The following is a 13,191-nucleotide window of genomic DNA, read 5'->3' on the forward strand; positions in this document are numbered from 1 at the left end:
ATTCCCGATTATGATTTCCCGGTCTAAACAGGTCCCTCTGCCTCTGTGAACATGAGCGGTCAGTTCTCTCTTAATTCCAGCATCTTCTCAGAATTCTGAACAAGCTGATACCTGGTCATAGAGTGGAAAATGTAGTGAGTTTGAAATTGGAGAAATTATTCTGATTTTTATTCAGTCATAAGGTACAACGTTTCCATTGACGAACGCAGATACACACCCAGGGCACTCTTTGATGACAACTTTGAGAAGTATATTCACAGCAACATCAGCGTGGAGCCTGACTTAGAAACTTGTGATCAATTCTATTTTCATGTCCTGGTAAGTGCCAGCCATTGGCCTGTCAACGATTCCCCTCTCGACTATCTGACGCGATCCTCTTCCTTCTTACAGGTTCGTTTTGTTAAAATAGAGACTTGTCACACTATCTTCTCCTTTAACTCATTCCTTCTCAGGGCCTGGAAACTGGGATTTGTTCCCTCCTTTAGAATATCCCACCAATTATACTAAACAAAGAACTGTGGATGCTAGAGAGCTGGAACAAAAAACAGAAGTTGCTGGCAAAACTCAGCAGGCCTGGCAGCATCTGTGGGGCGAAATCAACCTTCATGTCTAATTTGGTTTTGCATAATTCATTCACGAATGTGCCCATCGTTCACTGAACCAGCTCTTCTCCAATATCCCTAGATGATGGTGGGGAGGTGCCTTCTTGAACCACTGCAAGCCACTGTGTTAATGGAGGCAGGGAGGTGGTGGGTGACCCAGCCACAGTGAAAGGATAGGTCATATACTTCCAAGTCAGGATAGCGTATGGGTCGGAGAGGGATTTGTAGAAGGTGCTATTCCCATCTAACTACTTCCCTTGTTCTTCTAGATGATAGAGGGTGCCGCTTTGGAAGGTGCTCTCTGGGAACCTTTAGTGTCCTACACCATGCTTAGAGATTAGCAAAAAGTAATACCACAAACTTTATTTATCAAAGCAGCACTTTCAATAAACCTGCAAGAATTATATACCACAAATATCGCAAAGTTTACAGTATTATTCGATCCAAATTTATAGTTTTTCAATTTATTTACCTCAATGTAAATATTCTTGTTGATCAATGAAATGGCCACATAAACATCTGATTCAATTTTGAGTCATTTCTCCACAAATAGCCTGATGTCCAAGTAGTCAGTTGAGGGAGTGAGTGAGAAGGCTCTCTGCCTGTGAGATTTATTTTAAGGCAAAGTTGCGTTATTATTTAAGTCATTTACGCTGTAAGTAAACTGAAACAGTGATGTGCATACCCACCCCCCCATTACAGTCCTATGATTGAGTGTATGTTTTTACATTGATTATGTGGATCTCTTGATTATCCAGAGTATTTGATCAACTGGCAGACTCCTGGTCACATAGGTGTGGGATAATAAACAGTTTGCTGTAATCAGAAGTGAACATACTGCTTGTACTGAGACTCCATTTTGGAATATACTAGCTGAATCAGGGAAGGTTTTATAATGCAGTGGTAATGTCCCTATCTCCAGGCTAGTGTCAGTGTTCAAATTCTTCCTGCTCCAGAGATGTGCCTTTAAAAATATCTACAAGTTGCTCCAGACCAGTCTGTCTCATTCACAGGATTTCCTCCTGGGTTACCCTTGCCTGTTTTTCTTGGTTTCTGCAAAGCAGAAGATGGGCAAAACTTTTTGCATCACTTTTGGCCCAATCAGAACGACAGGAAGAAGGAGTTCCAGTTACTCAGGGTATCAGGAAATATAGGGGCTTTGCGCAGACATGTGCACTGAATGTGTTCATTGAATTGTCACGTTATTGGACACACCACAACTTCCTCAGCCAAACCTCAGCTCCAATTTGCTGCTCCCTAAGTTAGTACAATGGCTGATATTAGATTGAGGTTACCGTCTGGGTAACCCCATGTCGCCTCATTCAGAAATCAGAGACTGTTGGCTCTTCTTTACTCAGCAGCGCCACTGGGGAGACAGTGGGTGCTCTTGGTAATGTGCTCACTGAGGCCTCGGTTTGGGGAGAGATGTAGGCACAACTGAGTGATAGTGGGAGGGTATTGGTGGCATAGGAGTTGCAGACATGTGGCAGTGGTACCACCAGCAAGGCCATGGGAGTGGTCCTTAGTGGGCTTTCTGCCCTCCGTCTACCTCTTCTCAGCTCCCTCAATCTGGCCCTAAGTGCTTTTGAACATGGGGCATACTCCCGCAAACTCAAGCAATTTTGTCATGATCCCCACCTAGTGACCCTCCCTCCCACCATCTACAATTGGGTTAATAGCAGCAGTGAGGGATTGAAGCCTGGATTTTGGCATTCATTGCCTATGTCAGGGACTTAATTAGCAGTGGATTGGGAAAGTCATTGAGGGGCTTTCCCACTACAGGCTTCATCAGGATTGGAAAGTGGCAGGGTCCCCTTCCCAGCACCCTCCCATCTGAATAAATGCCCCTTCATTACCAAACACCCCAGAGGAGTGCAATAAATTCCACTGCCGTGTCACTATGGGGTGAGCGTGAAAGATGGTCCTCAGCACAAATTGTGGAGGAGCAATTGTCTCAAATTCTTGCCCACGTCCTTCCCCCAATCAATACAAATGAAACCAAACCAACTGCTCATTTGTCCACTTTGTGAGTTAAGGGACTTTGCCATTTTGCCAACAGGCTGTCAATGACTGCTCATCAATAGTCATTCCTTGGTTAGGAAGGACTTATAAAAACCCAAATACTTCCAAGTTAGGATTTTTGGGGTTCAGTGGCAATGTCCCTGTCTCTAGGCCAGAAGGTCTGAATGCAAGTTACACTGGATGTGTTGCAACATGTCTAAACAGGGAGAAAGTGAGGTCTGCAGATCCTGGAAATCAGAGCCAACAGTGTGTTGCATCAGGAAGGCCTTATGCCCAAAACGTCGATTTTTCTGCTCCTCAGGTGCTGCCTGACCTGCTGTGCTTTTCCAGCAATACACTCTCGACAACATGTTTGAACAGGTTGATTTAAAATACTGATAACTTCAAGTTGGTGTCTTGTGGTGCAGTGGTAATGTCCCTATCTCTGGGTTAGACAGTTAGGTTTAAATTCCACCTGCCCCACAGGTGTTTTGGAACATGTTGGAACAGGTTGATTAAGTATAACCAAGTCCTTTTGTTCTCAGTTTAGCTCATCACTTGTTATTATTGACCACCTTCTGTAGTTTTCTTTTCCCTGTGTCTCCAAATCTCCTCGTGAACGGATTTATTTTTTCCCAGGATACACTGGACTATGTGAGACCTATTGGATTTATATTGGACTTTGGCCTTTTGGACCCAGAGTACGGCCCAGTTCTGGATGATGGGTGGCCGAACACAACCAGGACCACGGTAAGTGAAGTGATGGTCACTTCCGATAACTGTTTACCTTTCCATTCTGAGGCATGCTCCGGACTTGGCAGTGAGACATTTTATGAAAGGAGACACTTTTGTCAACAGCATGAAAACACTCTGTTCCTAATAAACTGGCATGGGCCCCAATCTCACTAATCTGTGGTGTGGTACACCAGTGTGCAGATATGGGGAAGAACATGTAATTATTTCGCTAAAAGTACTAAATAGAGGAGACTGTCACAAACATATTTAGTATGTTGCTGCACATAGAAGCCTGACTCTAAAACAGGGTGTGGTGGTGTCATGGTTATGTAAATGGATTAGTACTCCACAGGCCTGGATTAATTAACCCTGACATTGTGAATTCCAAGGCAATTTGGATTTTGTTTCGTCTAAGAGGCTGGCAATTTGAAGACTTTAAGCAATAATAAGTTGCCTGTCAGATAGTTATAAAATCCTCAGGGTAAATAATATGCCATCCATCACAGTCTGGCTTATTCATGATTCCAGTCCTGCACCAACTTAATTCTCTTTAAATTGTCCTCGAGGGGGGTGACAAAATTGTTCAACCAAGTAGAACAACATTAAAAATCACACAACACCAGGTTATAGTCCAACAGGTTATACCTTCCAAATTGACCTGGACTATAACCTGGTCTTGTGTGATTTTTAACTTTGTCCACCCCAGTCCAACACCAGCACCTCCACCTTCTGGTCCAAAACTTTCAGGTTTGCTGGTAACATCATGCCTTGAAAATATTTATTTTTAATTGAGAATAAATGCGAGTCGATAATGAATGCATGTATGTAAAACTTTAAAACTCAGTGTTGACTAATATTCACGGAGTTCAACATGGGGTCTGTGTTGCTGGCAGCTCAGTGACTACAGCCAAGCCAGCTAATTATGGCACGTATCGGCTATGGCACAGTCGGTAGAACCCTTGTCTCTGAACCTCCTGGTCCTGGGTTCAGGCCTTGTGTGTTTGAGCACATTAAAACTGATCGTCAGTATTCCAGTGAGGAACCGAGGGAGCATTGCACTGTCAAAGGTGCTGTCTCGTGGCTGAGAAATTAAACCCTGCTTCTATCAGACTGCAGGAGAAACAACTGGGCAGACTATTTCTTAAATGGGAGGAGGCTTACATACAAAGAGACCTCTGTGTCCTTGTTGATAATTCACTGAAGGCTAACACGAAGGTACAGCAAGCTATAAGGAGAGCTAATGGAATGTTACCCTAATGGCAAGAGTATAGGAGTGAAGGCTTGTATCGGACCTTAGTTAGACCACACTTGGAGCACTGTATACTGTTTTGGTCTTATTTCAAGAAGGATATTAATGCCATAGAGGGAGTGCGATGAAAATTCACCAGACTTGTTCCTAGGATGGTGGGACTGTCCTATCAAGAGAGATTGGTCAAACTGGGCCTGTATTCACTAGAGTTTCAAAGAATGAGAGATGAAACTCATTGAAACTTACAATATATTGACAGGGATGAGACAGGGTTGCTGCAGGTCAGATATCTCCTCTGGTCGAGAGTGTGGTGCTAGAAAAGCGCAGTCAGTCAGCCAGCATGCAAGGAGCAGGAGATGCTGCCTGACCTGCTGTGCTTTTCCAGCACCACACACTCTCGACTCTGATCTCCAACATCTGCAGTCCTCACTTTCTCCTATCTCCTCCATTCGGCTAGTCTCAAGCCAGAGGATACAATTTAAAAATAAGGGGGAATGCAGATTTCGGTCTAAAATGTGGGGAAACGTTTTTACTCAGAAGGTTGCGAATCTTTGCAATTTTCTACCGCAAAGGAGGCTCAGTCTTTCAGTCTGTGTAAGGTGGAGATTGGCAGGTATCTGGTGACCAGTGGGGTACAGGGTTATGGGAATGGGTGGATAAATGGCACTGAAGTGTTTCATCAGCCATGATCCTGTTGAAAAGTGGGGACAGTTTGATGGGCTGAATGGGTGAAAGTGAGGACAACAAATGCTGGAGAGTGTGGTGCTGGAAAAGCACAACAGGTCAGGCAGTGTCTGAGGAGCAGGAGAGTCAATGTTTTGAGCATAAGCTCTTCATCTGGAATAAGCTGAATGGCCTACTCTTGATGTCATTGTTCATGTGGATGTAAAACAACCCTTGAGATGATCCCAATGAAGAGCAGGGGAGTTATTTGGGTAGTGGGACTATCCTGCAAATATTTATTCCTTAACCAACATCACAAACGCAGATGAGTTGGATATAGGTTGGAGAATTTGGAGGTTTAGTCTGCAATGCCAACAGAAGGGAGCTGTGCTCCTCTTTGTTTACAAGTTGTACAATCCAACAAGGCAGACACTATGGCTTGTTAATTCAGCATTGCAGCTCAGCAGAAAACTCCCGAGTCCATCTGTAGGGAAAGGCCAGTGACAGTTTAACCCTAAACATTTATCCCATCGGCAAACATCAACATGTCACTCACTCATAGAAGAAGAGCTGAATTATCTCTGATTAACTCAAGGAGCGAAGACATTTACAGAATGACCCCAACGCTGGGAAATTATTCTGGAAATCAGCATCCCAACCTTTCAGTAGGTGGTTCACCCTTGTCCCCGCATACCCCATCCCCACATTCCCACATCCCCCACCCCAACCCCATTGCCCCCATCCTTACAAGCCCCCCACTCCAAACCCGGCTTTGGCTGGGCTGAACTCCAGAACACCTCAGGCACTTGACTGTCTGCTGAATGTGAGAGTCAGGTGCCTGAATCCGCTGGGTTTCAGAGTGAATGAGGCTGGAGTCATTGAGGCAGGCAAATGTCCAACTCTTCATCCCACCCCCTCACCACCACTCCCCACCCCTTCACTCCCATCCCCACAATTCCTCCAGCCTTCCCCCACCCCCAACCCAGCACCCTCCCCAACCCCAGCTCCAGACTGCAGTTCTACACTCACATGCTGACAGGAGCTATGTGGTCTTTAATCACTCTGTTGTTAGATCAGTGTTTGCAAGCACCCTGTGGTGTGGAGTGGTGATGTGCAGACTGGAAAATTCCCCAAACTGATCCCAGTTTGCGCTGAGTTAAGCTGATGTTAGTTACTACATAATTCTTGGATTTGTACAAGACTTTAACACCTCTTTGCAAAGCCTTGGCGCACTGTGGGGAATACCCTCACTGCACTGTATTATTCCTCGTGGTACCAAATCCCTTATAAATTGTGCACGTATGGCAGCCATTTTGCAGTTGTACTATCCCAGAAACAGTGAGGGGGAATCCTGTGGCACAATGGTAGTGTTCCTACTTGTAAGCCAAGAGGCCTAGATTCAAGTCCCACTTGCCTGAGACAAGGGAGCACTAGGATAGCGTGTTTATAGTGGGCGGCACGGTGGCTCAGTGGTTAGCACTGCTGCCTCACAGCGCCAGAAGACCCGGGTTCAATTCCCGCCTCAGGCAACTGACTGTGTGGAGTTTGCACATTCTCCCCGTGTCTGCATGGGTTTCCTCCGGGTGCTCCGGTTTCCTCCCACAGTCCAAAAATGTGTAGGTTAGGTGAATTGGCCATGCTAAATTGCCCGTAGGTTAGGTGAAGGGGTAAATGTAGGGGAATGGGTCTGGGTGGATTGCGCTTCGGCAGGTCGGTGTGGACTTATTGGGCCGAAGGGCCTGTTTCCACACTGTAAGTAATCTGAAATCTGGATGAAAGTTAGCTCGCTGAGCTGGAAGGTTTGTTTTCAGATGTTTCGTCACCATGACTAGGTAACATCATCAGTGAGATTCTCCGGTGAAGTGCTGGTGATATGTGTGAGGAATCGGTGGATCGTGTTTATTGAGTACCCACTTTTCTTGAAAAAGTTTTGTAGGTATTTTTCTTCTGCTAGAGGCTTGGCATTCTAACCTGAACTCCATCAATAAACACATCGATTTAGATCCCATCTACCTTCCCCAGAAAAAAAGAACTGGAAATGACATCACCCACCTTAAGAAACAAAGACCTATAAATAGAGAGGCAGGACATACCACCAGCGCTTCACCAGAGAATCTCATGGTGACGAAACATCTGAAAATAAGCCTTGCAGCCCAGCGAGCTAACTTTCATCCATATCATCAACCTGAGCTACAAATCTTCTCAAAAATCGCTATTAGTGTGTTTATAGTGGAGGGGCAAGAGTTAAATAGAACCTAATGAATTTGCGCACCATATCCCTTTACCCTTTCGAGTTTGATTGCAGTTCAGGGGAAAAGTTGAGTGTAATCATTCTGTTCGGAGTGGGCTGCTCCTTCTACTAATGAAGCACATCATGCATACAGGGAGAATGGCCTGGCTTATTGATATTTCTTGATTCCAATGCAGCTCGGTTTCTGGAGCGATTGTGGTGAAGATGAACATTGTGTTCCTGATCTGGGGCTCCGCGCGCGTGCTGATATTTCTGGTTCCAGGTGAGTGACCAGTAACGGCTCGAAATGACAATGAGCCAATCATGTGTTTCCATTGGAACCCACTCACTTATAATTTCTTCCCCTCACTTTCTTTCCAATGCTAGAGGTGTTGATATCTGTATGGAGTTTGCATATTCTCCCCTTGTCTGCATGGGTTTCCTCCGGGTACTCCGGTTTCCTCCCACAGTCCATAGCTGTGCAGGTTAGCTGGATTGGCCATAGCATCCAGGGATGTGCAGGCTATGTGGGTTAGCCATGGGAGTTGCAGGGCTACAGGGATTGGGTACGAGAATGTGACTGGGTAGGATGCTTTTTGGAGGGTCATATGGACTCGATGGGCTGAATAGCCTGCTTCCACACTGTAGGGATTCTATGATTCTATGATCTGCTCCATCCAGTGGCCCCCAGTACTGCCCAGTGACCATTCTTAATGTATAAACCAGGATTATGGGGATGGATTAGCGATTCCCTGTGGGAGCCTGACCCTGTGCTCACCTCTTGTATACAGCAGGGGTCACAGGTCAGAATGAGGACCCTGGCTTGTATTGGCCCGTCCTGAGGAGAAGAAGGAAAGTGAGGTTAACTGTCTTAGCATTAGCATCACAGCACAGTTAATCAGCTGACAGACTGGCCTGGCCCGACTCACTCTCCACACTGTCTCTTTTGCTCTCTCTCTGTCCTCCTTCTCCTTTTTCCTTTCCCTGGTCTCTCTTTATCCTCTCTCTCCTCTGTCTCTCTCCTCTCTCTCTGTCTCTCTCCTCTCTATCTTCTTTCTCTCTCTCTAAACCACCTCTCTCTGTTCTCTCTCTGTGTGCTCTGTCTTTATCCTCTCTCTCTATCCTCTCTCCCCCTCTGTCCCCTTTCTCTCTCCCTCTCTGTCCCCTCTCACTCTCTATCCCCCCCTCTCTCTGTCTCCCCTCTCTCTCTGTCACCCCCTCTTTCTCTTTGCCCTCTCTATCTCTGTCTCCCTGTCTCTCTGTCTCCTCTCTGTGTCCCTCTCTCTCTGTCCCCTCTCTCTCTCTATCCCCTCTCTTCTCTCTTTCTCTCCCCCTCTCTCTCTGTCTCCCTGCCCCCTTCTCTCTGCCCCCTCACAGGGTTGTGTCTCAAGGAATAGCAGGTGGTGCATTCAGCCAGTGACCTCAATAAGAATTTCCCAGATGGAGTCGCTCCCTTTAAATTGTGAGGGCAGCCTGTGAAACTGGGCTGGGGCTCAGGCAATGTTTAATCAGAAATTTAACAGAGAAAGAGTAGTTCTGATGATTATCTGGTACTCTGAATATTGTCAGCACAGGTCACATATTGGTCAGGAATGGTGAGTGTGCCGTGGTGAGAATCAATTCACCTGTGACTTGTTACAAACGTCTCATAAAACACAGCTAATGTGATCTGGCACCCAAACAAGCCCCTCCCTGTCTTTCAGCCAATTCCCCTTCATTGTCGAAAACACAAGGAGGAGAATCTCTGTGGATGCCTGGCTGGAAAACAAGCAGGAGAACTCATACGGTACCATGCTCAATGTCTCCTTCTCTGGGAACCTGCAGTTTGCAACACTCATACATAAGGTAAGAGGTCCTCTGTGGAAACGCGGTGCACCCTGACCTTCCCAATTGGTGCTGTCAAACTGTGGCAAAATCAGCCCAAAATGGGACTCCCCACTACCCCCAGTCACACAATCACAATGCCCTGTGCTCATTGTACAACAGCCACAGAATTCTGACTCTAAGGCTTGTTGGTATCTTGCTATTACAGCAAAAACGTAATGCCTCAGAACCCAGGAGCTTAGTCATGATTAGACTTGGCATGAGTATGGTGCACATTTGAATACAGTCAATATGACCTAATAGGAATGAATTTATTTCCCAATCAGATTGTTGTGGAGCTGAAACAGCATAAAATTATATTTCAGTCTCCATTCATGACAATTTCTCTTTTAAAAATCTCTCACTGGATAGGTGAACCCCTCTATAAAACCGTTCAGCCCATCGAGTCTGCTCGCCATTCAATGAGATCATGGCTGATCTGATAAAACTCACCTACCTCCATTTTCCTGCCTTTTCCTCATAACCCTTGAGTCCCTTCCTGATTAAAAAAAACCTGCCTATCGCAGCCTTGAATATACTTAACAACCCAACCTTGAGACATATTCATTGGGATTCCCTTCCATGGTGTCCAGATGTCTTACGCTGAGCAGTTATTGAAGTTACTGAGACTTTACTCTGCTGAGGTCAGCCACTGACCAAGCCAGGAGTCACTGACACTGGATCAGCACATCCAGAACTGTTCCCCAGGTGACACCTAAATTGCCACCACCTACCCCCACTACCTGCCCCTCATCAGCCACAGCCCTATCCCCTTCGCTAATGAGAACGTTACATGGCCATTATATTCAGAGCACACAGAAAGAATTTGACCAAATACTTTTAGTGCTTTTTATTAAAACGTCCCTGCCAATTACTGAGCAGTTTCAATTGCGCCTTGTTGATTGTTGTCTGATATGTTTTCTACGGAAGTGGTTAGGGGAAGGTTAACAGTTACATTGCTTGCTGGTATTTCCTGTGTGTGTGTGTGTTCGTCTGTGTGTGTGTGTGGGTGGGTGTGTGGGTGGGTGGGAGTGTATAGAGACTGTGTTTGTGACTTGTAATGTTTGTAGTGTCCGGACATGACTGACAGAAAGACCATAGTGTTGTGGCCAAAGTGCAGTTATGGACCAGCTGCAAGTTTTATAAGTCACAGACACTGAGTCAGACCAGATGTACAGCACTGAAACAGGCCATTCTGCCCAACTCCTCTGTGCTGTTGTTTGTGTTCCACATGAGGCTGCTCCCAACCTATTTCACCTCCCACTTCTGCATTTCATACTGCAATTATACACTTAAAACCAAGAAGAAAAAGTGAAAGAAGTTGTTGCTGCTTTCCACCTGTTATACAAATAAAGATTTTCATTCATTGTTTCATTAGACCCTTCTCCACATACCATCTCCCCTCGATTTCTTGGGTTTAGCAACTATTATGGAGTGCAGTTGTGCTCTTAATTTCCATCCAGAGATATCTCATCCAAGTGATACTCTTCACTGAGACAGGAACATTGATGGTCACTGTCCCTGTCTTATTGCAGGATGATACTGAGGTGAGAATCGATTGCAACAATTTGGCAAGGTGGCCTAACAGCAAAGTATGCACTGTCGCGTACCCGGTGTTCAGGTCCCAGTCCAAGGTAACAATTATTTATTTCAGAAGTATGTGATCAATATGTTTTAATCCAATTCTGGACTCACACAATATGGGTCCCTGGGTTTTATAAGCAAAGAGATATCGAGGAGTATACAAGTTAGACTGGTACTAGAACTTGCTTTCCAACCTTCAGTCTCCTCATTTTACAAAGTATGTCAAGGACATGGAAAGGAGGGCATGACTTTTAACTGCCCTCCGACTCGGCCTCACAAGCCACTTTGTTGCCCACTGGTACCCGTGGTTCAGGAAGGCAGTCTGTGTCCACCTTCTCGGGGCAGGTAGGGTCAGCTGACGAAAGACCAGCCTTACCATTGATGCTCACACTCCTAAGATTTAACTGTAAAATGATGTGCTATGATGATAAAGTTATGAGGGGGGATTGGAGTCTTGTCATGAGACAAAAATACATTAAGGGAAAAGCTAATGGAGATTGACAGCAATGAGATATTCTCAGAAGATAAACTGGGGAAATTTGTTTCTCGTTGTTGATGACGATAAAAGCATCGGTTTGAATTGATCACCGTACAAGAGAGAGGTTTAAAGTATTTTTAAAAAATTTCTTCCCGGAATGTGGCCATCCCGTTTGTCATCTGTTCCTAATTATCTTTGAGAAAGTGGTGGTTAATGGTCTTAGATTGGCTGATGTGATGCCATTATTTAAGAAAAGCTGTAAGGAAAAGCCAGGGAGCGATAGATCGGTGACCCTTATGTCACTGGTGGGTAAGTTGTTGCAGGGAATCCTGAGGGATAGGATTTACTTGCATTTGGAGAGGCAAGGACTGATTACGGAGAGTCAGCATGGCTTTGTGCGTGGAAAATTATGTCTCACTAACTTGATTGAGCTTTTTGAAGAGGTGACCAAGAAGATAAGTGAAGCCAGAGTGGTAGACACTGTCTATATGTACAAGGTTCTGCATGGTAGACTCATTCGTAAGGTTGGATCACATGGGATCGAGGGAGAGCTAGCCAACTGGATAAAAAGTTGGCTTGAAGTAGGGTGGTAGTGGAGAATTGTTTTTCGGAATGGAGTCCTGAGACCAGTGGTGTGTCACTAGCATCAGTGCTGGGTCCACTGCTTTGCACTGCTTTATATAAATGATTTGGATGTGAATATGGGAGGTATGGTTAGAAAGTTTTCAGGTGACACCAAAATTGGTGGTGTAATTGACAGTGAAGGAGATTATCTCAGAGTACAACGGAACCAATGATGAACCAATGGGCCAAGGACTGGCAGATGGCGTTTAATTTAGATACCATATACACTTGAGATTTGTTGAACCTTTTTGACTATTTTTTAAGGTTAATTTTGTGGGGTTGACTATTACATGGATATTACTTTTCAGTGGTTGAAATTCCTGCTCATCAAAATTCATACCATAGCAATAGCAAAAATCCAATTGATCTCTGAACGAATAAAGAAAACAAAGAATTATGGTAATTCTGAAACCCTGCAGTGGAGCAGGATGACCAGTAGACTGACTCATAGATATTTACTCGTGAAGAACAAGGGTTGACTTTTACATGAGATATATGGAAAATGACAGATTTTTTGGTCAAAAGTAGGGAGTCAACTTTTACATGAGATTGACTATTATTTGAGTATATGTGGCAAATGAGAGATGTTGCATTTTGATATGGTAAACCAGGGCAGGACTTCACAGTTAATGATAGGGCCCTGGGGAGTGTTGCTGAACAAAGAGACTGAGGGGTGCTGGTGCATAGTTCCTTGAAAACGGAATCGCAGGTGGACAGGGTGATGAAGAACGTGTTTGGCACACCTGCATTCATTGGTCAGAACATTGAGTGTAGGAGTTGGGACATCATGTTGCAGCTGAACAGGACATTGACGAGGCCACTTTTGGAATATTGTGTGCAGTTCTGGTTCCCCTTCTGTAGAAAGGATGTTGTTAAACTTGAGAGGGTGCAGAAAATATTTACAAGGATGTTGTTGAAACTGGTGGGTTTGATCTATAGGGAGAAGATGAATAGACTGGGGCTATTTTCCCTGGAGTGTGGGAGGCTGATGAGTGCCCTTATAGAGGTTTATAAAATCATAAACGGTATGGTTAAGGTGAATAGCCAAAGTGTTTTCCCCAGGACTCCAAAACTAGATGGCATCGGTTTAAGGTGAGAGGGGAAAGATTTTAAAAGTACTGAGGGGTAACCTTTCAATGCAGAGGGTGGTGCGTGTATGGGA

The 13,191-nt window shown here is 45.0% G+C and overlaps 1 protein-coding gene across 2 annotated transcripts in view; it reads left to right on the top strand.

The window, feature by feature from the left end:
* Positions 1 to 13,191, top strand: part of itga11a (integrin, alpha 11a) — a 197,126-nt gene that overhangs the window by 110,977 nt on the left and 72,958 nt on the right. Inside the window, exons 17-21 of one of the 2 annotated variants that reach the window (XM_072565257.1) lie at positions 176 to 318; positions 3,243 to 3,353; positions 7,678 to 7,763; positions 9,184 to 9,325; positions 10,879 to 10,977. In XM_072565257.1, coding sequence (XP_072421358.1) covers positions 176 to 318; positions 3,243 to 3,353; positions 7,678 to 7,763; positions 9,184 to 9,325; positions 10,879 to 10,977 — 581 coding nt within the window. The remainder of the gene's footprint in view (positions 1 to 175; positions 319 to 3,242; positions 3,354 to 7,677; positions 7,764 to 9,183; positions 9,326 to 10,878; positions 10,978 to 13,191) is intronic. The other variant, XM_072565258.1, reaches the window with a different exon arrangement.

This window comes from Chiloscyllium punctatum, chromosome 48 (genome assembly GCF_047496795.1).
Source record: "Chiloscyllium punctatum isolate Juve2018m chromosome 48, sChiPun1.3, whole genome shotgun sequence".
Taxonomy (NCBI): domain Eukaryota; kingdom Metazoa; phylum Chordata; class Chondrichthyes; order Orectolobiformes; family Hemiscylliidae; genus Chiloscyllium; species Chiloscyllium punctatum.